The 24,370-nt window shown below is 31.7% G+C and overlaps 1 protein-coding gene across 2 annotated transcripts; it reads left to right on the top strand.

Moving 5' to 3' along the window:
* Nucleotides 1-1,415: 1,415 nt before the first annotated feature.
* On the top strand, nucleotides 1,416-4,432 carry LOC120092709. Of its 2 annotated transcripts, none has more exons than XM_039050862.1 (5): nucleotides 1,416-1,889; nucleotides 2,659-2,813; nucleotides 2,871-2,956; nucleotides 3,931-3,982; nucleotides 4,086-4,432. In XM_039050862.1, exons 1-4 carry the CDS (start codon nucleotides 1,544-1,546, stop codon nucleotides 3,956-3,958), a joined length of 615 nt encoding a protein of 204 aa, XP_038906790.1. In that variant the 5' UTR covers nucleotides 1,416-1,543; the 3' UTR covers nucleotides 3,959-3,982; nucleotides 4,086-4,432. The 2 variants fall into 2 exon arrangements, with proteins under 2 accessions (XP_038906790.1, XP_038906789.1); XM_039050861.1 differs by having other exon boundaries at nucleotides 1,417-1,889; nucleotides 2,890-2,956.
* The last annotated feature ends 19,938 nt before the right edge of the window (nucleotides 4,433-24,370 follow it).

The raw sequence follows: 24,370 nt of genomic DNA, 5'->3' as shown, positions 1-24,370 counted from the left end.
CTTGAATATGATCCACTTGTATGTCTATCACATACTGTTAAAGCTACATAAAATAACCATGAATCTTAGTATTGGATTGAGTTAATGCGTTCTAAATGTCAAATAAAATATCGCTTATTTTATTATATAAATTACAAATTACAAGATGCACAAGATTTAGGATACTAAATCCAACATCTTACTTGCTAAACTCCCTATAAATAAAGTGGTCATTTGTGGATTTTGTAGACACACATTTGTGAGAAAATCCATTTCAAATTTCCATTTTCCATATTTTTAATTTACATTTGTAGACAACTATTATATTTTATTATTTTAATTTTCTCCGTATCCGAGTTCCTATTGTGCTCCTCAATTTTATAACAGTTTAGTAATAATTTAGAAATTAGAAAAAATGGAAAAATATAATTGTCCATATCCTAATTTTTCTTGTATAAAAATATAAAAATATAATTGTCTATCGTGATCTATTGTAGTATATCACAGATAGACAGTAAAATTTTAATATATCATGCAAATATTTTGGTTCGTTTTGTTATATTTAAAAATAGCCCTAAAAAAATTTACTTGAATTTTTTTATAGATAAACAAACTATGCATAAAAGATGAGTTTACATTTGCAATATGATACTAAGTTTAACCATAAAATGCTAAATTTCAATAAATTAGGCAATAGATATGCAATGAAGTTGAAGTTAGAATTTTGAACACACAATTTTCCTCAGTAATTTTTTACTTTAAACATGAGACATTGGTATGCAATTAATTTTTTACTTTTTAGGTTATTAGAACAAATGTCTTTAATAAAGATGCCTCTAGTTATCTAAATTAAATAAATAAAATGAAAAAAAAATATATATTTTTGATAATTTTATAGGAAAATCAGTAATACTTGTGCAACCTAGACTACATCCATCTCCATACATCTCCTCCAACTACAAAGGAAAATATATATATATATATATATATATAATCCTTTTTATAAAAGAAAAATTTTCATGTGAGAACTTGTAATTGAATACTCGATTGAGCTACACAAAGATTGATTGAACTCAAAATATATAAAATATTTTTTAAATAAGGTTAAATTATAAATTTGATCCCTATAGTTTGGATAAAGTTTGAATTGAGTTTCTATGGATTGATAAAACATTCGTAAAGAGTTCTAACATTTATTTATTTAGTACATCAACTACAGGTGTGGGATCAAACCTTCGACTTCAAAGGAGGAAAGCCATGTTCATTACCGTTGATCTAAACTCACTTTAGATAGTCCTAAATTTTAATTATGATATTTTTTTCAAATCATAAATACCAAATTTTAATTATTAACCATAAGCCATATTTCAAAAATATAAATATTATAATTTAACCTTGGAATAATAACCCCGACTTAATAACTCCGCCACAAACGGGCCTGAATCAGATATTGTTTTGGTTCTCGTGGCTGCCACTCGTTTTGGCGCGGCAAGGCTCCAAAAACATTCTGATTCAATCACCTGCCAAACCATCTCTCTCGGCGACTCCATGTTTCTTAATTGCAATGGCGACCATCTTCTCTATCCAATCACATTCATCCCTCCGCACCTCTCTCAACCCCATTCGTCCTAATCTCCCTCTCAGAATCTCCAGAATCCGGTGCCAGGGGAACAATCCAGCTACCGATTCGCCGAAGAATCAAGAATCCAAGCCTGAGAATGCGGTGCTGAAGGTCGCTTGGTATGGCTCCGAACTCTTGGGGATCGCTGCTTCATTTCTCCGCCCGCCGTCGGATGTCGAAACTCCCCTTAGGGCTCAGGAGCTCGCCAGAGATGTGTCCGGTGCAATTCATCGCCCGCTTATCGTGGAAACGATTAAGGAGGATTTTGGGCGGTCGTACTTCGTCACAGGTTTGGGAAATTTTTGTTTATTTGCTGTTCTGCCTTTTTTTTTTTTTCTCTCTTTGGGAATCTGGAAGTTTGGAAATTGTTGGGTTCTGTGGTTCTTTTGAGATGAAGATTGTTTTGTTCAATTCAAGTTGTTTTTAGTCAATTATTACTCAAGAGTTTGTTCCTATGGAGAAGTTGTTGAAGTTTGGGAATGAGAAAACCATTAATGTAGATTTGGAGTGACCGTTAAACTTCTTTAATTTTCACTTAACAATGTTGCTATAATTTCATTTTGGTCGGATTAAATCTCAAAAGTTGTCATATTGTCAATATGGTATTTGATAATGATAGAAACCATTTTTGATGTTTTACTAAACTATAGAGACCAAATAAAAACTTTGAAACCATAAGGACTAAATTGAAACTAAATCTAAGCCATTAGGACTCAAATTATAGGAACTCTGTCGAAGCTTCTAAAACAATAGACACCAAATTCAAATATTTTGCCTAAGTGCAATATAGCTTCGTGGTAATTGATGTGTACTCTTTCACCTAAATTCAAATATTTATGTTAATATAGGCATATAAGGAACAATGTAGTTGGTCAATAATAAAGTAGGTAGACATTAGGTGGCATTATGGAAGTTTAAAGACTAATGACATTCATGATTGTGTCTATTTGGTCCCTAACTTTGAAAAGTATCTAATAGACGTCTATTTTTCTGTCTTATCGTAGAACTTGTGATAATTTTTTAAACTTTTGTTTATTTGTGTATTTGGTGATGATTAGGGAACCTTACTCTTGAAGCTTATGAAGAGCAGTGTGAATTTGCTGATCCAGCTGGTTCTTTCAAAGGGCTTCGTCGATTTAAAAGAAACTGTACAAATTTTGGATCCCTTGTGGATAAGTCAAACATGAAGCTTACCAAATGGGAGGATTTTGAGGTAAGTTCACTCTAGAGTGCTGTTTTTTGTTTACTGTGCTTAGTGTTGAATTGTTAGTTGTTTGGACTGAGTACAGGACAAGGGCATTGGACATTGGAGGTTCAGTTGTATCTTGTCGTTTCCTTGGAGACCAATTCTATCTGGTACATGTAATCTATATTATGCATTAGAGAGAGTTTGGGATAATTTCTTTGATGGTGTTTTTTTAAGTGAAACTTAATCGGGTGGGTTGTTCAGACATTTACGGATTTCAAAAAAGAATGAAAGCGCTAATTAAGTTTTTCCTCTACGAAGTTTTAGTGCTTTGAAATGGTCGTAAAAATTACTTTGAACTTGTTAAAGGGTCATTTCAAGACTTTCATGTTGTTTAAGATTATGTTTGAGAGTGATTTTGAAATTATTAAAATTACTTTTGTCATATTTAAAATGACTCTGGAACATGTTTTTAATACTTCAAAACCAATTTAATGTTTGATTAGACACTATTAAGTGTCATTTTCATATCATTAGAATTGATTTTGAATAAGTAAATACAAGTTTTGGAATGATTTTAACAATTTCAAAATTTATCTCCAGGCATGTCATCTCTTTAATCACTCAATGATCAATTTAATGTTTGATTTTACACTTTTAAATGCATTGATTTTGAATGATTAAAAACATATTTTGGATTGATTCTGAACATGACAAAAATAATTTTAACCATTTCAAAATTATTCAAAATATCCTCGTAGTTACATTGTTGAAAGTAATTCAGAAAATTTTAAGAACAAATATGAAAACTTTTTAGAGAGGAAGCATCCAACTGTGACTTATTCTATAAGTACCGATCAGAAACACTGATTCAAAAGCCATCTCATGTTCATTTTTAACTTTTAAGTGCAAGTACTTTAAAGTATTTAAAAAAATTTCAATATCACTTTTTAATATGAAAATTTAAGATTGCGTTTGATGGATCAAAGCACTTTTCACTTCTAAAAAATCATACTATACTCACCACTCATCAGTGCCATGAAAACTTGAGTTTGAGATAAGTTTGTTAAGTTTCTATAGAGCTATTGTGAAGTTCAAACATCTTCTTGCTTGCATTCTAAACAATCTGGCAAAAATATTGCAGCAACTGGATATACAGAGTATTATTTTGATGCAAGATCTGGAAAAGTATGCAGGTAAACATGCCCACTTTAAAGGCGAACCTGTAAATCCTTTGTCTTTCTTAATCTTCTTTGCTAAAATCTCCATTTCATTCCAACTCTTGATGGAAAATTTCAGGCATGTAGAACACTGGAATGTTCCTAAAATGGCTTTATTGAAGCAAATCTTGAGACCCACTCGAGAGTGGTTGTGGTTTAAGAAAGCAGGTGGTGGCTGATATTTCATTCTGATAAGAACACAGCTTAGAACAAAACCCTTTTTGGAGTATGGACTGAAATCAGCTTCATTAAAATTTTATAGTTTGATTTGGAAAATAATTTTGTGTGGGTAATATGAGGAAATTATAGGTAATATAGTTTGTTTTTTTGGGAGTATTATAATAGAGAGAAATTTGTACAGAACATGAAAGAATTAGATATTATACAGCAGCCTTGAGTTGAATAGGATTTTAAATTAAGAATCTAGAAGCTAAATCGTTACTTCTATAAAAGTAAATAATGGAAAGTGATTTTTAACCAACGATAAATTTCTGTGAATAATATATATATATATAATCTCGTAAATCCATTGGATCATAATGTCATCCATAGTAATGTACTCATCTTCTTATTGATGATTGTTGATGGCAAAATTTGAGTGAGGAAATTCACCTGATACCAATGGTAACTTTGTATTTTAGGAATTAGGTCACGCAAAACAATTAGGATAACACGATGTAGTGCTTGCACAAACACATTTTAGAGAAGAAGATGAATTTACATATAAAGGTGTCTAGTAGGATTAAACCTAGGGTTTCATCCCTTTATGAAAATAATTTAGGAAGGCTAGATCAAGCTTAAGCAAAGGGAACCAGCTATGGTAGGTTGCCCTTAACCTTCGAGATTGAGGCAGACCTTTTGGACCATATGCCCCAACTATCTCCAGTTGTAGGCTTTCAAAAGGCAAGCCCTAGAAAAGGGTCGAGTTGGTTAGCCTTAGTCTCGGTCTCTAAGGTCGAGGAGAGTCTTTTGAGTTGAATGATCTAATTGTCTCACCCACTCTCCAACAGTGCTCGTCTTGGATTTGTTTAGGATGAGGTAACTAATGGGGTTGGAACAAACTATCCCTAGGTGCAAGTATATACTGCCAACTAGTTTAAGAGGGATGAGTCCAAGTATCGAATCCAGTGGAATAAGAGTATACTAATTCAATTAAAGAAATGAAGACCTCTTCAAAGTCTGTGACTAAAAAGTAACCAATATAAAATTATTTGATTTGATGTGCGATTTGAAAAAAAGAAAAAAAGAAAAGTAAAGTATACCGAAAAGGGGAAAACACACCAAGAGAAATAAATGTTGTAAAAAGATAACAGAGGAAAAAGAGATTCAAAATGTTTCAACCTTTAGGGAGCATTGCACCTACCCTACACTCCGTAACTTTATATATTTAAAGTATATTAATAATGATTGTTGCATAATAAAGTTGATGATTGTTGAAATGAGAAAAATATTTTGAATGATCGATTTAAGTTTTCTGAAAATGAGACTTTATCATGTGAAATGAAAATTAAATTGAATGATTTGAAGAATGAGAATGAGAAACTTAGGATCCTATTGATAACGTTTCCGTTTCCTGTTTTCTGTTTTCTGTTTTCGTTTCTTATTTTTTAAAAACCTTACTTGTTTGATAATCGTTCCTTTTTCTTGTTTTTAGATTATAAGAAACATTTCTAAAAATTGGGTCAAATTTAAGAAACAACTAAAAAAGTTTCTCCCTATTTTATTTCAATTTTATATAAAACAATTTCATTAAAAAAATCTCAAAATGCAGCTTTCTCCAATGGTCGAAGGCGGCTTTCCTTTCTTCAATTTCGTGATTGGTTATGAGTTCGTAACGAGTAAGTCAAATAATTTGTTTTTTTTTTTTTTTAATTTCCTTTTATTTTCATTTCTTTTCTATATTAATTTTTCTTTATTTCTTTTATAGTTCTTTATTTTCTTTATTAAATTTTCTACATCTATATGTTAGTTTAATTTTGAATTTTGGATTTTTTCATTACTTAGACTTATGTTATTTTAATTTTCAATTTTAAAATTTTGAATATGTATATTTAAATATTTGTTTAATACTGAATTTTGAATTTTTCAATATTCATGTTTATATATTATTATAAATTATAAATTTTATTTTTAGTAAGTTGAAACCGATTAAAATTTTATAATGTATAAATTTTGTTCACTAAGACATTCATTTAACTTCACTTTTATTTTTCTATCACATACTCGATCAAATATTATCAACAAATGCATCTTTACTCATTCAACACACAAACATTATACTAATAGCATGTTGCACGATTCACAATTACAATAGATTGTATGATCATCAAGATAATCTTTTCAATTACTTTAGCAATGAATCAATGTTCGATGAAGATATGCAGACTTTGCTAGACAATTTGTAACGAAATAATTTACAAATAACTGAAGTGAAAAATAACATTCTTAATCAAATTTAGTCAACATTTGAAGGATATAGTGCATCGAGACTTGTTTCTATTAGATGATATAAAATTTTGATAATTTATTTTTCGATGTTTAATATATGACATATCTTTTTTATATTATTTTATTACAAAACAAAAAAAAAAAAAAAAAAAAAAAAATTTTTAAAAAAAGTTTTTTTCCCCTTTTTTTTTTTTTTTTTTTTTTTTCGAGAAACAGAAAATACGAATAGTTATCAAACATATTCCTGTTTTTAGTTCTTAAGAAGTAGGAAACAAGAAACGGGAACGTCATCAAATTGGCCCTTAGTGTCTGTTTGGTAGAGAATTTGAAACTATAAATTTGAAAACAATGGATTCAATGAAAACATAGTTATATTTCATTTTTTTCATATATGTATTTGGTAGTAGATTCAGAAAGTAGTTTTTAATTTAAATAATTATTTAAAATGTGTTTCTATATGTTTGTAAATCATAAAACTAGTTGTAGTTACCCACTAATATTTAGTTGACAATAAACTATTATGAATTTATTTATGAATATGATTTGTGTTAAAAATATTTATATAATTATTATTTTGTAATAGTATATAAATGTCAAACTACTGAAGATATTTTCAAATATAGCAAAAGGTCACAATCTATTAGTGATAGACATTGATAGATACTGTGTTACACCCCCTCCCAGATTACCCTCTTAACCTGAGAACGGATGTGAAGACAATAATTGAAAATCCTCTTATGACAACTATTGTCCAACCTGTACTAATGAACTTGTATCCTTAGCACCTATTGACCTGATAACAGTTAAGAACCTTACAGTAATCACATACATCGTCTCATCTTTCACTTAACTACACAGGTGCTACCGTTAAAAAAAAAAAAAAAATCACATCCATTATATTACAGTCATATTCAGATAACAAACATTTACACCCAGGAATCCTAGAATAAGAACAAACAAAATTAGGGTTCAAAACATGACAAGTGGACCACCTAAACTTCAAGTTACTGGAGAATTTTGATAGTGACTGACTTACAGATCTACTCGAGTTCAGGACGTCGATCGTTACCTGGAAGAAAAAATATTTAAAAGAATGAGCTTAAAATACCTAGTGAGTGACTATTTAAAATAAAATATGCCTTAAGATAAATAATATAGATGTGGTTCCTCATAAAACATTTACATAATCATTTTCAGGGTTGGAAGATAAAATTGAAAACATGAAATCCTATCATATGTGAAAACTCTGAAGTGAGCTCATTATTATCCTGTAAAGTACCTCTTTTCCTCTGCCTGAACATATAGGAGAGCTCTTTTGCTCAATCCCTAATAGCTTTAGTTGAGAAAGAGCCCTGTTGCTCAATCTCATCAACATCGATAATACAGGTCATACGTGCACATAGAGTTGGATTAGGTTTTGACCACCTTACCATACATTCGGTGTCAAAGATCCCTAGTGTAACTGAAATCTGGATACCTTACCATGTCTTTGGTACCAATATTGTAGTAGGGTTTATACAAGGCATTAAAACATTTATTATTATAAATATAATAACAGAATACTCATGTGAGTTAACCATACTTCATAAATTTCATATTATCGAATAGTGCCTTGTAAATATCAAGTATAAACCATAGGTATAAACTTACTGAAATCGCATTCTAAATTCACGTATGAAATCTCATTTATTTAGAAACATGAGCCTACAGATGAGTAAAGCATGCGTTGTAGAAATTATGTTTATAAAACTGCATGTTGAATTAATTATGCGTTGGAAATCATAGAAAAACTGATCATTAGAAAACATTTATTAAAACTTGTCACTCATTGTCTTAAACTACTTATTCAAAGGTATGTAAGCCTCTCCTATTTCCGTCTGCCTTGAAATAAGAAAATGTCCCTTGGTCAATATAATTAGCTCCCTTTTGAGCTTAACACATAAATTTTTCATCGCATTTATCGTATCATGACTAAGTTCATTGCATTCTAACCCTCTCATCGCCTTAACTATACTTAGCCATTTTACCTTATAACTTGGTTGAAAAATGGAAATCCTTTCTCATGGTGCTCAGATAGGCACTGGAACACCTTCTTAGCCTATGCGATGAGCATCCATTATACGACATACCCAATGTGCCTCGACTGTGAATACTGTGTCAATGCTCACACGCATCAACACATATCATCGGCTAGTCAGCTGCTTGCTTGTTCTCCGTATGCAGCTGCCTGCTTATTCATTCACAATATCATTTCAGATTTTAATCTTCCAGATTCCATAGTTCTAATTCCAGCCATTAGCTAACGAGATTTCCTTAATGAATTTGCTCATAAACATCTTAACTCTCACATACCTTAGAATTTGAATAACAAATTCTTTTGGATTGTTTGGTGATCCTTAAACCTCTCACTCTTGCCCGAGAGTCTTCAACACCTTTTGAGCTTCAAATAACAGCAATACTTCCTTTCCTTAGATGCAAGGAAATTTGGCAAACTGATTCCCTTCTTTACAAGGCCTATTTATACCTAGGCTTTCATGAGGATCCAACTTAATTAAATGCCACCTGGCATGCTGATCCTTTAATTAGCGTTTCTAAGATTGCCACCTAACCCACTTATTAATTAATTAAGCTGGACTCTCTAGCTTAACTTCGTCGCATGGGCTTGTGGCCACTTAAGCCTTTTCCTGGTCATTGCATACTTCTACTCAATGTCACACCTTCTGAACGACACCTTCCACGCATTGGTCCATAGCCACCTCGTTTGCTAACTTAGCCCTCACCATTTGCATATGAGGTTGGTTGCATACTTCCCCTATACCAACCTTGGCAATTCCTCCTCATTCAAGAGCCATCTTACTTCTTCCATAGCCTTCCACATACCACATAGCTATACTTAGTCATAATGTCCCTTTCTTGGACTTCTGGCCGCATGGTTCAACAAAACTGGCCGCATGGCGTGTCATAACTCCAACGCATAAAATCCTCTACTTTCCCCTAAGTGTTAACTTCTCTCTACTTCATCCGAGATCTTGACATTCGACATGTAGCATATTTTTCTATCCATTAAGTACCCGAGAGTATGACTTCCTAATACTAGAATATTTTCCTTCATTCAATCATACATATGCATACATTTAGCTTTCCATATGCTTCTACTAACACAAACATCATAAGTACTTACTGACAATAGCTTAATTACATAATTAAGAAGACTTAAACATAATTAGCTAGTAAAACAAGTTTAGGGGTTTACACACTGATAGGCATTTATTAGTTTCTATCAATGTCAATCAGTGATAGATGATAGTTGTATATCAGTAATAGATGATAATAGTCTATTAGTGTCTATCATTGATAAACAATGACATTTTATTATATTTGTATATATTTTTGTTCATTTTTCTAATATTTGAAAACAACCCTAATTTATAATATATTACATAATATATATTATATTTTTTAAAAAAATGAATTCAGTTTATGACATGACATATTGTATTTTTAAATATTTTTATCTTTATTTAGTATAATTCTGCATTTTAAAATTTAAAATTCAAAATCTGAATACGATGAAAACATAAAAATATTATCTTTAGAATTTATAATGTTTGGATCACATAATCCAAAAATAGTTTTCAGAAACAAAATCTAGATTAGGGGTGTTCAAATAACCCGACAACCCGAACTACTTGAACTACCCAACCCAATTAGTTTTGTTTTTAGGTTGGGTTGAATTAAATTTTTTCTATTTTTGTTGGGTTGGGTTGGGTTAGGTCATGGGTGGGCTAAAAAAGAATTTGGGTTGACCCAACTCAACTCGAATTTTATATATATAAATAAAATATACTATACATATTTCTCTTTGTTTAAATTTTGATTACTTTGTATTGATTAATTTTTGAAATTTAAATATTTTTCTTTTAGAATTGTTATGATATTTGTCTTTATTTGAAGTTTGCAATAAATATCTTAGATATTTGGTATTTAGCATTTGAATTTTATGAGATTTTAGTTATTAGTCATGTGTTATATATAAATGTACATATTTTTAATTAAAAAGAAAAAATAAGTTATAACTCGACAACCCACCTAAAAACCCAACCCAACCCAACCTAACCCAACCCATGTACACCCCTGATCCAGATTATCTGTCAAACATATATTTGTTAAACTTTGTGAATTTGAAAACATAAAATAAAATCTAGATTCTTTACCAAATACGCGCTTAAAAACCCTATGTGAAAGTGACTCAAAACTCTTTTTTTTTTTTCCCCTTTTAATCTCTATTTTCACGCATTCATTGTCTAGTTAGAGTTGTCCCATTCATTGCCAAACCCTAGTCATATTGGCACTTTTCTCAATAGGGTTTGTCGAAATTGGACAAAATCGATGAACCGGACCGAACCGACTTGTTTGGTCCGCTTTTTTCCAAAAAATTGGAACCGACAATTTACTAGTAGAGAAAATCGAGTTATTTGATTCAATTTTTTATTTAAAAGCTAAAAAACCGCATAGAACTAAACCGAATCGAGTATTATCACATACATACATACATACATACATACATACAACATGTTGTATGTATGTATGTATGTATGTATTGATTCGGTTTTCGATTCAAAAGCTCAAAAAACCGCATAGAACTAAACTGAATCGAGTATTTCACATACATACATACATACATATTATTCTTCTATTTTATACAACCCACACCCAGAGCCCACCCACATTTCTTTTAGGGTTAGTTGCATAAATAGAATTCAAGCCTAAAATAATAGAATATATAGTACAAGGATAAAATAATTGCATATATAGATAAAAAAATGGTAAAAGACTAAAAAATTCATGCCTAGCCACCATTTTCCTCACTTCTTCCCAGTTTTCTCAAATTAAAAGTCATCACTGATAGCAACTATAAGTGATGGCTGCTGATAGATCAGTGATAGCCACTGATAGCTGCTATCAGCTGCCATCGCTGATAACTTCTATCAATTGCTGTTGATGATAGTTGCTATTAACAATAGCTTTCAATTTGAGAAAATTTAATATAATATTGAAATATTGGCTTTTAATTTGCTATCAATTATCAGTAGCTATCATTTATTCACTTTCATCAATTGGAGTCAACCTTAAAATATCACTACTTAAGGCTATCAATGGCTATCAATGGCTATCAATGATAGATTTATCAATGATAGATTTATAAATAATAATCAACTTTGAAAGAAGACCAACAACTTTGATTACCACAGTAGCTATCACTAATAATCTTTTATCATGGCTATCACTGATAGCAGCTATCAGTCGCTATCACTGATAGACTTTCATCAACAAGAATCAATCTTGAAATATTAACACTTAAAGGCTATCAATGATAGGTTTCTATAACTGGTTATCACCTTTGGAAGAAACTCGATATATAAATATCATTTAAGTTCTATCACCGATATCACAAACATCACTCATATTGTGGTTATCAATGAAAGCTTCTTTCACTGATAACATCACTAATAAGATGCTATCAATGATCTCATTGATATCATGCTATCAGTGATAGTTCTCTATCACCGATAACGTGCTATCAATGGTTGCTTCTATCACCGATAACGTGCTATCAGGTAGCTTCTATCACTGATAACGTGCTATCGAGTAGCTTCTATCATCAATAACATGCTATTCATATTAGCTTCTATCACTGGTAACATGCTACTATAGTAGCTTTTATCAATCATAGCTACTGGAACACCTTTTTGCCCCTTTCTTGTCCTTCCCAAACATCTATGAGTCCCTTTTCTTTTCAATGATAGTTTCTATCATTGATAAATATGTTATTAGTGATAACTTCTAGGCATTCCACTTACATTTGAGTTCAGATTCAACTTTATTAATTAAATTCACTAAGTTGGCTATCAATGATAGATTTCTATACATGGCTATTAACTATGAAAATATAATCAAAGATTAAGTTATCAATGATAGAAAATATTAGTGGCTATCACTGATAGGCTTTCATTTGCTATTTATATTTATTATTTATTATAATAATTAAACTTGATGATTGGTTTGTTGGTGTTAAGTCACTTATGAATCGAGTACTTTCAAGTCTTGGGTACGAAACTCAACCTTATAATTCTTGTGAAAAAAAAAAGGAAGAAGAAAAAATTCAAATAAAGGAAAGAAAAATTTTAGAAATAAGAGAGAGAAGAAACAAAAACCAAAGCAAAGAAAAAATTAAAAATAAAAATAAAAATAAAGGAATAAGGAAAAAAATAAAGGAAGGAAAAGAAAGGGAAAAAGAAGGAAATGAAAGAAAATAACAAATAAAGGAAAAGCAAAAATCAGATAAAGGAAAGAATAAAAAAAAAGAAGAAAAACAAAAATTGGGAAAGAAAAGAAAATGAAAGAGGCAACTTATCTATATTTGCAAATATTTTAATATATTTTAAGATTTTTTTCTCTTATTTTACAAACAAATATCCAAAAGTGACTAACCCACCCACTGTTGTTAATTAATACCTATTTGCATTATTCTCAATAGTTGAAATATATAACATTTGACAAAACAAGTAATGACTTCAATATTTGTGCTTTATATTAGATTAATATGAGGAACTTGTACAGTTAATTTGAGTTTGACGAGGTGTGAGTAGAGCTAGCTAGATTTTTTGGTTCCTACATGTGCTTGTTATGATCTGCATTTTTTGGATATATTGACATAATTTTTTGAAGATATGGGTTAGACATATATTGTTGATATTGGATATAGGGGTAGAATGTTCAAATGGTAAGTTTGGAACCATGTGTGTTGATCACATGGGGTACCTAGATCTATATAGTTGGTGTAATTTTTGGAATTGTAGATATTTGGATTTGTTCTTTTGGGATTTTAGTTTATATTGGGATTGAACATTTTTTTTAAAAAAAAAAAAATAATTGTTCATATGCATGGTCAGGTTAATAGTCTTCTATATAACTTACAAATTAGCTAGATTGTTCATGTATGGACTTTGTTATGAATTTTGTAAACATTTTATGTTGTAAGTATATATATAAGACGACAACTATGTTCAAGGATATATATGCACTTTTGTTAGCTAGGTTGGTGGGAAGTTCCAAATGATTGAACAAGTTTAAAGAGTTCAATATATGTGTTGTTTGTTTACTTGGTTACTAAAATGATCATCCTCTATATCATTGTTGGACTTCAAAATAGGAAATTATACAAGTAATTTCTAATAGTACATATTTTTTTAAGAAAAAACAAGCTTGACAAGTAAAACGTGTCAAGTATTCCTTAAGTTTCCAGTTTTTGGGTGTCAAGAACAAATTACATTTGACAATTAAAAATTGTCAAGCAATAAAAAACTTGATCCATAATAAATGTCAAGAATTTAGATACTTGACAGTTGAAATAAGTCAAGAGAGGCCATATACTTGATAGTTATAATGTATCAAATAAATTACAGCTTAACACTTTTAGGCAGTCAAAAAATTTATCTTATTCTTGACATTGGATTACTTGACGTTTTAAGAAATATCAAGTAACATTGATACTTAACTGCGAAAAAACGTCAAGTAATACAATTTTTGTAATAGTGAGGTTGATAAACAATATTGTAATCGTGAGATTGAGAATAAAAATTATCTCAAACGTAAATTAAAGAAGAAGAAAGATAGATAGATAGATAAAGCACATTGTAGAGAGAATCAAGAACGGTGAAAGAGTAGTTGTAGAAATCAAGAGAAATTAAACCTAAATATATATACACAAACATAAACCTAGATATGAAATTAAGATAGCCTTAAGAGAAATGATTAATGAGAGAGAGTGGAAGAGACTGGTTCAACTGAGAAATGACAGATTGTAGAAGAAGAGAAAATGTGAAGACAATGAAGACACAACTAAAAATTCAAATTTACAATAGCAAATCAAACAAAGACTACGAGAAAAATAAGGAACAACAAACTAATCTATAGTCAGCTTGCTTATTTGATGGATGCACCATCTTATGGAAAGATGCCAAATCATCATTCTATTAAGTTTTTAACAGAATATTAACAGTAGGGACTAAAATATGCATTTTTCTAAAGTTTAAGGACTAAAACAGTCATTTTGAAAATTTAGTAACTAAAATAAAACAAACTTTAATGTTTAGGGACCAAAATAGGATCTAAATCTTTTTTTTTTTTAATTTTAATTTTATTCTATTATTTAGTTTTTAAAATTATTTTCATTGTCAATACCTCTTTTAAAAAATATATATTAAAAAGTTATTGGGGAGGTTGTACTTAAGTACTTCACTCTATTACTCTTTCTCTTTGGCAAAATTTTGGATGCACTCATTTATTGTGTAGTCTGCACCAAACAAAAAATTACCACATGATAATTCGTCTTTTTAAATTATTAAAAAAATATTTTGTGTGTATAGGAAAGGGGAGCATGAGACTTTAAGTATTACTTTTCCTTTTGAAAAAGTGTGGATGCTGCTTGGGGTGCACCTATCTATTGTCCAACCCCTACTGTGCCCAATTAAAAATTGGCATGTGATAATTTATTTATTAAATTATTAAAAAATTATTTTTTGATGTGTAGAAGAAGGGGAGCATGAGACTTAACTGCAGCCAAGGTTACATCTAAGTATTGCTCTTCCTCTTTGGAAAAAACTTAAGTGCAGCCTAAAGTGCATCTATCTATTGTGCAACTCATGCTGCGCCACTTAAAAACTACCGCATATCAATGTTTTTTTTTTTGAAATATTTAATTTTTTTTTTTGGTACGTGTAGAGGGAGGGGAACATGGGACTTAGGTGCAGATTCTTTCTTTGGAAAAAAACTCGGGTGCAATAAATTAAAATTTGCCACATGATAATTATTATTATTATTATTTTGCTAGAGGAATGGGGAGCATTGGACTAGGCTACCCCTATTTCTTTTTGGAAAAAGCTTGGGTGCAATCTTTGCTATATCTGATAAAAAATTGTCACGAAAAAAGTTATTAAAAAAGTATAGTATTATTTTTTTTCTTTGGAAAAAAACTTGGTTGCAGTCTAAGGTATACCCATCTATTGTGCAACCCTTTTAAAAAATTAATTTTTTTTATGCGTAGAGGAAGGGGAGCATAAAACTTAGGTGTAACAAGTATTGCTCTTTCTCTTTGACTGCACCAAATAAAAATTGTCACATGAAACTTTATTTTTTAAAAGAATATTAAAAAGTTATTCTTTTGTATGTAGAGGAAGGGGTGCATGGGACTTAGGTGCAGCCTCGGACAACCATCTATTTTATAGCTCATGCTTCACCCAATTAATCTCCTCTCCCAACAGTTGGAATAAAAGGGGAAGAGAAGAGATGATGAAGAAAAAAATTGAACAAGGAAGAAAGAGAAATTTAGGGCATAATAATGAAAAAGAGTGAAAGAGAGCATTGAGAAGTAGGGATGTGTACGGTTCGGTTGGATCTGATTTTCAGAAAAACCAAAATGAAAGCGAATAGATTAGTTTAAGAGGAGTGTGAACTGGTGAAAACTAAATTTGCTCAATTTTGATTATAGAACCAAATTGTCTTGATTCGTTTCAGGTCGATTCGGTTGGGTTAAAACAAGATTTTTTTTTTCTGTTTAAATACACAGGCTATTGAAATGGAAAAAGAAATGAGAATAAAAATATTAGTTTGAGTATACTAAGATACTTATTTAAACATGCACATGCTAATGAAAATGGCTAAAAGAACATATATTGCTTCAGTTAAAAAAACATGAGAAAGGGAAAAAAAAGGAAAAAAGCGAAAACTATCGAAGTAGAAGTAGAGGAGAGAATGGAGATGGCAGAAGTGCTGGCAGTGACGCTAGTGAGTTGACAACTGGCGTTTGAGCTTCAAAATGGAGAAGGCAATGGACGGCAAGTATGCTGGTAAGTCTAGGCGACAGGTGTGGAGGTGAATGGGAGAAATGGAGAAGGAGAAGAAGATGGCAGATTGGTAGTAGGGGCAGGCAAACTTAAGGGTTTCTTTTCCTTTCTTTTTCTTTTTATTTTGGATTTCTTTTATTTTTAGAATTGGGGTTTTCAAGTGGTTCCAACTTATAAAGGATACTGCAATAATACATAAATTAAAATAATTTATATTGCATACACACTAGGAATAATCTAAATATCTATAATTTAATTAACGAATAAATATGTCTATGCTTGCCTTTATGGTTTTCCATAATGTTTGTTTTCGACCTTTTTGAAAATTTTTCTGGGATCAAGAGATCAAAATAGTCCTATTGCCAAGTAATACCCATAAAACAGTAAAATGACGAAAAGCATCATAGGACAAGAAGTTAACTTACGTGTCTGTTACATATCTGACATCTACTCGAGATGATGTTCGTAATGAATCAAGATAATATATGATATCATCATACGCGTAATAGTCAGTAGTGCCCAATGACCACTAAATGAAATACAAGTAGTATATGTTTACTGTTAGTACAAGAACTTTCAATGAATTGACTAGTAAAACTTTACTTACCCTGGATTAAAAGGAGCAAAAACGATTTGGTTTTGTTGTGAAGTCATTAATCTGCTACATAGGTTTCAAGCCCTTATTTGTTGAGTGATTTGTCCAGTAGATATAAGGGAGTTTAACTTGCATATGTAATGGGGACATGGTAATGCATGCACGACTCAATAAAGTTTAACTTGGCCCCATTTTCGCCAATGGGTATTCTGTCGTCATTGTATTCCATTATTTTCCTCTCTTGCACTTCTAACTCGTATCACATCGAACATAATGGTAAGTCCCCGCTTTCTTTTTCGTTTTAGTCTTTGTTTCATTATGTTGAGCAACATCATCTCCACCAACCTCTAAGTCTTCGTTTTTTGCCTCTAAGTCTGCATGCTTCATGTGGTATAAGATCCTATCAAACCAAGATTAAAAAGTAATATATACATATTAATCAAATGTAATATATGAAGATAAGAATAAGCCCAAAATCAAATGTAACACGTAATATTATAATTTAAGGACCCACCAATAAAATGTTATTTAGGAATCCATGTGCCTTCACAGTCTGATCGTACATTTGTATTCTCATCCAAATCATTACTTCCATCAATATTTGACATATCATCGGGTCCTCTTTGACAGTGTAATATGGTATCTCCAAGTTATCATCATTATATTGATCTTCAAATTCTCTTCGTGGTGGAGTAAGCACAATTAACCATCTAACATCACTTAGGTCTTCAACATAGAACACTTGCCTTGCTTGGGTTGCCAATATAAAAGAATTAGACTTGTGACCTATTCTATTTAAATCAACTAACACAAAACCAACTTCATCCATTTTCATACCACAATTGTTCTCAATCCAATCACATTTAAACATTGCAACATTGAACATATTATAGTTAAGTTCCTATATGTCTTGTATCACTCCATAAAAAAACATATCTCCAATGATGGGATTTTTTTCTTTTGAACTGGACACTTGCATTGTTTTTGCCACTAAACTAACTCCACTATTTTATACACTTTGATCCTTATCATAAGACTTTGTATGATAGCGACATCCATTAATGACATAATTATTATATTGTTGGGAATGTCCTAAAACTTGCAGTTCGTAATCATGGAAACATATTCTATTTATCAATAAAAGTATTGTTGAAGAATTTATTCAATAAAAGTGTTAATGAAATTGCATTATGCTAGCTGAAAATCCAATAAACGAATCCAAGGCTATAGTATGAATACTTTAACTTTATGTAGAGACATAAAAGAGAATCAAGTTATGGTATATAGCCAAAAATGTCTATAAGTATATGGATGAGATTGGGTCCTCATCCTGGGGACATTATGAATGCGACCTACTTTGTATACTGATACAAACGATGTGATTCCAAAATCGTTCATGTGGAGACATGCGAGTGAAGGTATCCTATGCAAAAGATGTTTGCATAAGACCGGACCACGAAACAGTCAATTTTTCTTTATAACGACCATTTACTATTAAAATTGACTATTTCAATTCGATGATCTAAGGTAACTCAATCTTAATCTTAAGTTAACTATGAACTCTTGTTTATTCAAGATTATCCTTTGATCTGCATAATGAGAGTAGTTCAACAACACTGCTCAACAAGCATCCCGTTTTAGGGATAAGACCGGATAAATAGCTGGGGACATAGTCCTGCAAGATGGAATTCACTCCTACCCATTTTAGGGTTAGCAAATAAGTTGTTCCCTTAAGTATTGATTCTTGGACATTGTCTTCCTATTCGGGGGAATATTCAAACTGTTCTATCTGAAAATGGAGGGTCACAGTTACAAGAGTTACTAAGTGTTCGTAAGTTCTTGACCGAAAATAGTAACTAAATGACTCTAGGAATAAGAGTTATTATGGATATAGTATTTGGTCAATAATTTCTTACTTTAGTGAAAGAGTATTTGACTGCCCCTCGTTAGCATCTATTCTGACTCACTAAAGGATCGTTGTAAATAAATAAAGAAATATGGGTACTTTATGATTTTTACTAAAATTTGATTTAGATGCAATTTACTCATAGAATTTGTTTATGTTTCAGCATGTCAAACTCGATTATACAGCTCTTAGCCTTCGATAAATTTAATGGAGAGGGCTATTCAAATTAGAAGTCAAAACATAAACACAATACTAGTAGTTGATGATTTGAGTTTTGTTTTAACGGAGGAACGTCCTTCTCTTCCCAATCCTAATGCAACCTGAAATGTTTGGGATATCTATGACAGATGGGTCTGGGCTAATGAAAAAGTCAGAGCTATACTTTGGCAAGCATATCTGATGTGCTTACAAAAAAGCATGAAACCACAGTCACTGTCAGAGAGATCATGGAGTCGTTGCAAGGGACGTTTGGACAGCCGTCCTTATTAGCATGACCTGATGCTATTAATTACGTTTATAATTCGCATATGAAGAAGGGGACCTCTGTTAGAGAACATGTCGTGGACATGATGGTCCACTTCAATATAGCGGAAGTAAACAGGATTGTCATAAACAAGAAGAGTCAAATGAGTATGATAATGGAATCTCCTTCAAAGAGTTTTCTAACCTTTCGTACAAATGTTGTAATGAATAAAATTGATTACAACCTGACGACTTTCCTCAATGAACTCCAGACTTATCAATCTTTAATGAAAAATAAAGAATAAGAAGCAAATTTTTTTCCTAGGGGAAGTTTTAGGAGGGTGCTTCATCTAGTTCAAAATCTTCTGAAAAGAAGTCTGGATCTTCAAAGGATAAGAGTAACCAAATGAAGAAGAAGGAAAAAAAGGAAGAAACAAATTCCTGCTACTAAGAGCAAGACGAAAGTTGCAAAAGAAAAATGTTTCCATTGCAACGTTGATGGCATTGGAAATGAAATTGCCCTAAGTATCTTGTAGAGAAGAAAGCTAAAAAGGAAAATCAAGGTAAATTCGATTTACTTGTAATAGAAACATGTTTAGTGGAAATTTTTCACTTAACCTGGATATTGGATTCAGGTGCCGCCAATCATATTTGCACTTTTATTTAGGAAACTAGTTCCTGGAAGCAGCTATTAGAAAACAAAATGACTTTCAAGGTGGGAACAAGAGAAGTCATTTCAGCAAAAGCAGTGGGAGACATTAAGTTAGTTTCTGGTGATTCTTATATTTTTCTAGAAAATGTATATTTTGTACCTGAAATGAAAAGGAACTTAATCTCTGTATCTTGTTTGCTGGAATATATGTATAAATTCACTTTTGATGTAAATAAAGTGTTTGTTAGTTCAAAAGGTGTTCAAATGTGTACAACTAAACTTGAAAATAACTTGTATATGTTAAAACCAACTGAGGCAAATGCCATTTTAAATATAGAGATGTTTAAAACAACAGAAACTCAAAATAAGAAAAGAAAATTTTCTCATAACGCCTATCTTTGGCACTTAAGACTTGGTCACATAAATCTCAATAAAATTGAGAGATTGGTAAAGAATGGTCATCTAAATCAGTTGGAAGTCTTTACCTCCATGTGAATCATGTCTTGAGGGAAAAATGACTAAAAGATGTTTTTCAGAAAAGGGTCTTAGAGCTAAAGAACCTCCAGAACTTATACATTCAGACCTTTGTGGTCAATGAATATTAAAGCTCGGGGAGGATCTGAATATTATGTCAATCTGAGACTTTTGAAAAGTTTAAAGAATATAAGACTGAGGTTGAGAACCTATTAGTTAAAAGGATAAAAAAAAATATTTTGATTAGATCGGTGTGTTAAGTATATGGATTCACAATTCCAGAACTATTTAGTAGAACATGAAATTCAATCCAAACTCACAGCACCTGGTACACCTCAGCAGATTGGTGTAGCAGAAATGAGAAATTGAACTTTGTTAGACATTCTTAGTTCTGATGAGTTATGCCCAGTTACCTCAGTCCTTTTGGGGGTATACACTACAAGCTACTGTACATATACTGAACATGGTTCCCTCAAAAAGTATTTCAGAAATACCGTATGAGTTATGAAGAGGACGTAAAGGTAGTTTACATCACTTCAAAATTTGGGGATGCCCGACACACGTGTTGGTGCAAAATCCTAAGAAGTTGGAACGACGTTCAAAGATACGCCTACTTGTAGGATACCGTAAAGAAACAAAAAGTGAGTTATTTTATGATCCTCAAGAAGATAAGGTATTTGTATCGATAAATGCTACATTCTTAGAAAAAGACTACATAAGAAATCATCAACCTCACAATAAACTAGTATTAAATGAAATGTCCAAAGAATGTACAGATAAATCAACAAAAGTTGTTTATCAAGTTGGTCCTTCAACAAGAGTTGTTACTCTATCACATCCTTCTTATTACATGAGAATACCTCGACGTGGTAGGAGGGTTGTTCAACAGTCTGATCGCTATATGGGTTTAACCAGAACTCATGTCATCATACCTGATGATGGCTTAGAGGATCTATTGACCTTTAAACAAGCAATGGAAGATGTGGATAGAGATCAATGGATAGAAATCATGGACCTAGAAATGGATTTGATATACTTTAATTCTGTCTGGAAACTTGTAGATCAACCAGATGTGGTAAAACCTATTGGTTGCAAGTAGTTCTACAAAAGAAAACGAGACCAAATTGGTAAGGTGTAAACCTATAAAGCCAGACTCATAGCAAAAGGTTTTACTTAAAGAGAGGGGGTAGACTATGAAGAAACCTTCTCTTCTGTTGTCATGATTAAATCTATTAGAATACTTTTATCCGTTGCATGAAATCTGGAAAATGGATGTCAAGATAGCTTTTTTGAATGGTCATCTTGATAAAAGTATTTACATGTCTCAACCAGAAGGGTTTATTGAACAAGGTCAGGAACAAAAAGTTTGCAAGCTTAATATATCCATTCATGGATTAAAACAGGCATTTCGATCTTGGAATATAAGGTTTGATACTGCGATAAAATCTTATGGCTTTGAACAGAATGTTGACGAACCTTGTGTTTACAAGAAAATAGTCAACAAGACTGTAGCTTTCTTGGTCTTTTATGTTAATGATACCCTGTTCATTGGGAATGAGACAGAATTCCTTGCTGACGTAAAGAGATGGCTAGCATCGCAATTTCAAATGAAAGCTTTAGAAGATGCCCAATATGTTCTTGGAATCCAAATTGTTCAAAATTGCAATAACAGAACGCTAGCGCTATCTCAAGCATCTTATATTGACAAGATGTTGTCAAGATATAACACACAAAATTCCAAAAAGGGTATGCTACCTTTTAGACGCGAAATTCATTTGTCTAAGGAACAGTGTCCTAATACACCTTAAGAAATTAAGGAAATGAAAAGATTTTTTTATGCATTAGCAATCGAGAGCTTGATGTACGCTATATTATGTACACATCCCGACATATGCTATGTGGTTGGAATCGTCAGCAGGTTTCAGTCCAACCCTGGACATAGCCATTGGATTGCTATATATTAAGAACATCCTCAAGTATCTTTCGAGATCGAGGGATTATATGCTCATGTATGGTCCTCAGGATTTGATCCTTATGGGATACACTGATTCGATTTTTAAACTGATAGAGATTCTAGGAAATCTACTTCATGATTAGTATTCACTCTCAATGAATGAGCAATAGTGTGGAGAAGCATCAAATAAAGTTGTATTGTTGATTCGTCGATGGAGGCTGAATATGTAGCTGCATGTGAGGCAACTAAAGAAGCAATATGATTCAGAAAGTTTTTTATGGATTTGGAAGTGGTTTCAAATATGCATCGGTCGATCACCCTGTATTGTGATAATAGTGGAGCAGTTGCTAACTCAAAGGAACTGAGGAGCCACAAACGCGGAAAACATATCGAGAGAAAGTACCATCTCATCAGGGAGATAGTACATAGAGAATACGTGATAGTCACGAAAATAGCCTCTGAAGATAATCTTGTTGATCCTTTTATAAAGGCCCTCACGGCTAAAGTGTTCAAGGATCACCTGGTCGAACTGGGACTACGAGCTACATAAATCTAGGGCAAGTGGGATAATGTCAAGGGTATAATGATGCCCTAGTTTATTGTATTTTCTATTTTCTTAACATTATATATTTGTACTTTGTACATATCTGTAACCTACTAGAGTTTTAGTCCAAATGGGAGATTGTTAAGAATGTCCTAAAACTTGCAGTTCATAATCATGGAAACATATTCTATTTATCAATAAAAGTATTGTTGAAGAATTTACTCAATAAAAGTGTTATTGAAATTGTATTATATTATAAAATCCAATAAACGAATCCATGGCTATAGTATGAATACTTTTATGAATACTTTAACTTTATGTAGAGATATAAAAGATGATCAAGTTATAGTACATAACCAAAAAGGTCTACAAGTATATGGATGAGATTGGGTACCTCATCCTGGGGATACTATAAATGCAGCCTACTCTGTATACTGATACAAACGATGTGATCATAAAATCATTCATGTGGAGAAATGTGATTGGAGGCATCCTATGCAAAAGATGTTTGCATAAGACCAGACCACAAAGTAGTCACTTTTTTTTTATAACAACCATTTACTAATAAAACTGACTATTTCAATTCGATGACCTAAGGTAACTCGATCTTAATCCTGAGCTAACTATGAACTCCTATTTATTCGGAATTATCATTTGACCTGCATAGGTGAGAGTAGTTCAATAGAGCTGCTAAACAAGCCTCCCATTTTGGGATAAGACCGGATAGAGAGTTAAAGGCATAGTTCTGCAAGATGGAATTCGCTCCTACTCGTTTTAAGGTTAGCAAATAGGTTGTTTCCTTAAGTACTGATTCTTGGTCTTGAACAAAGGGGCCTCGCCCTCTCATGGCCGAGAGGAACATGGTTTATTAGTTGAACTATAAACCAATTGTTCAATAGAGGATCAGTAGTGACTTAAGGAGCAAAATGTATTTACAAGGATAAAACGGTAATTTTGACCTAACTGTAAATAAGAATGACTTGTGAATAATCGACTTACTGATTATGATTAAATCAAGTGGACATAAATATATCTACAGTGAGAAGAGTGTAACCATCGAGCTATAGTGGTAGGTCTCGATGGTTAACGAATATTGATTAATTCAAGTTAAGAATTTAACTGATTAATCTCAAATCGTTGGACTCGTGATCTGTAGGTCCATAAGGTCCCTCTACTAGCTCGTAAAAGATTAAACCTTGGATTAGAATATTGAGCGAATTTGAAACATTCCAATTCGAAATTAGGGTTTTGAATTTGAAATGTTCAAATTTCAATTTAGGGTTTGGATAATTATATTCAATATAATTAACATTTAAATTTATCGAAACTAAAGTAATTGGAGAGTTTAGAATAAGTGTTGATTTAAATATTGATTTAAACATTGATTACATGAATAGGGATTCATGTTTGAATTATGTGTTTTA

Source organism: Benincasa hispida, chromosome 12 (assembly GCF_009727055.1).
Source record: "Benincasa hispida cultivar B227 chromosome 12, ASM972705v1, whole genome shotgun sequence".
Lineage (NCBI taxonomy): Eukaryota > Viridiplantae > Streptophyta > Magnoliopsida > Cucurbitales > Cucurbitaceae > Benincasa > Benincasa hispida.
This window is presented reverse-complemented; position numbering and strand designations above follow the sequence as displayed.

Coding starts and splice junctions, on each gene's coding strand:
- LOC120092709 (XM_039050861.1), top strand. CDS start 1,544: ATGGCGACCATCTTCTCTATCCAATCACATTCATCCCTCCGCACCTCT. Junction 1,890..2,658: donor GCGGTCGTACTTCGTCACAG/GTTTGGGAAATT, acceptor GGTGATGATTAG/GGAACCTTACTCTTGAAGCT. Junction 2,957..3,930: donor TTGGAGACCAATTCTATCTG/GTACATGTAATC, acceptor AAAATATTGCAG/CAACTGGATATACAGAGTAT.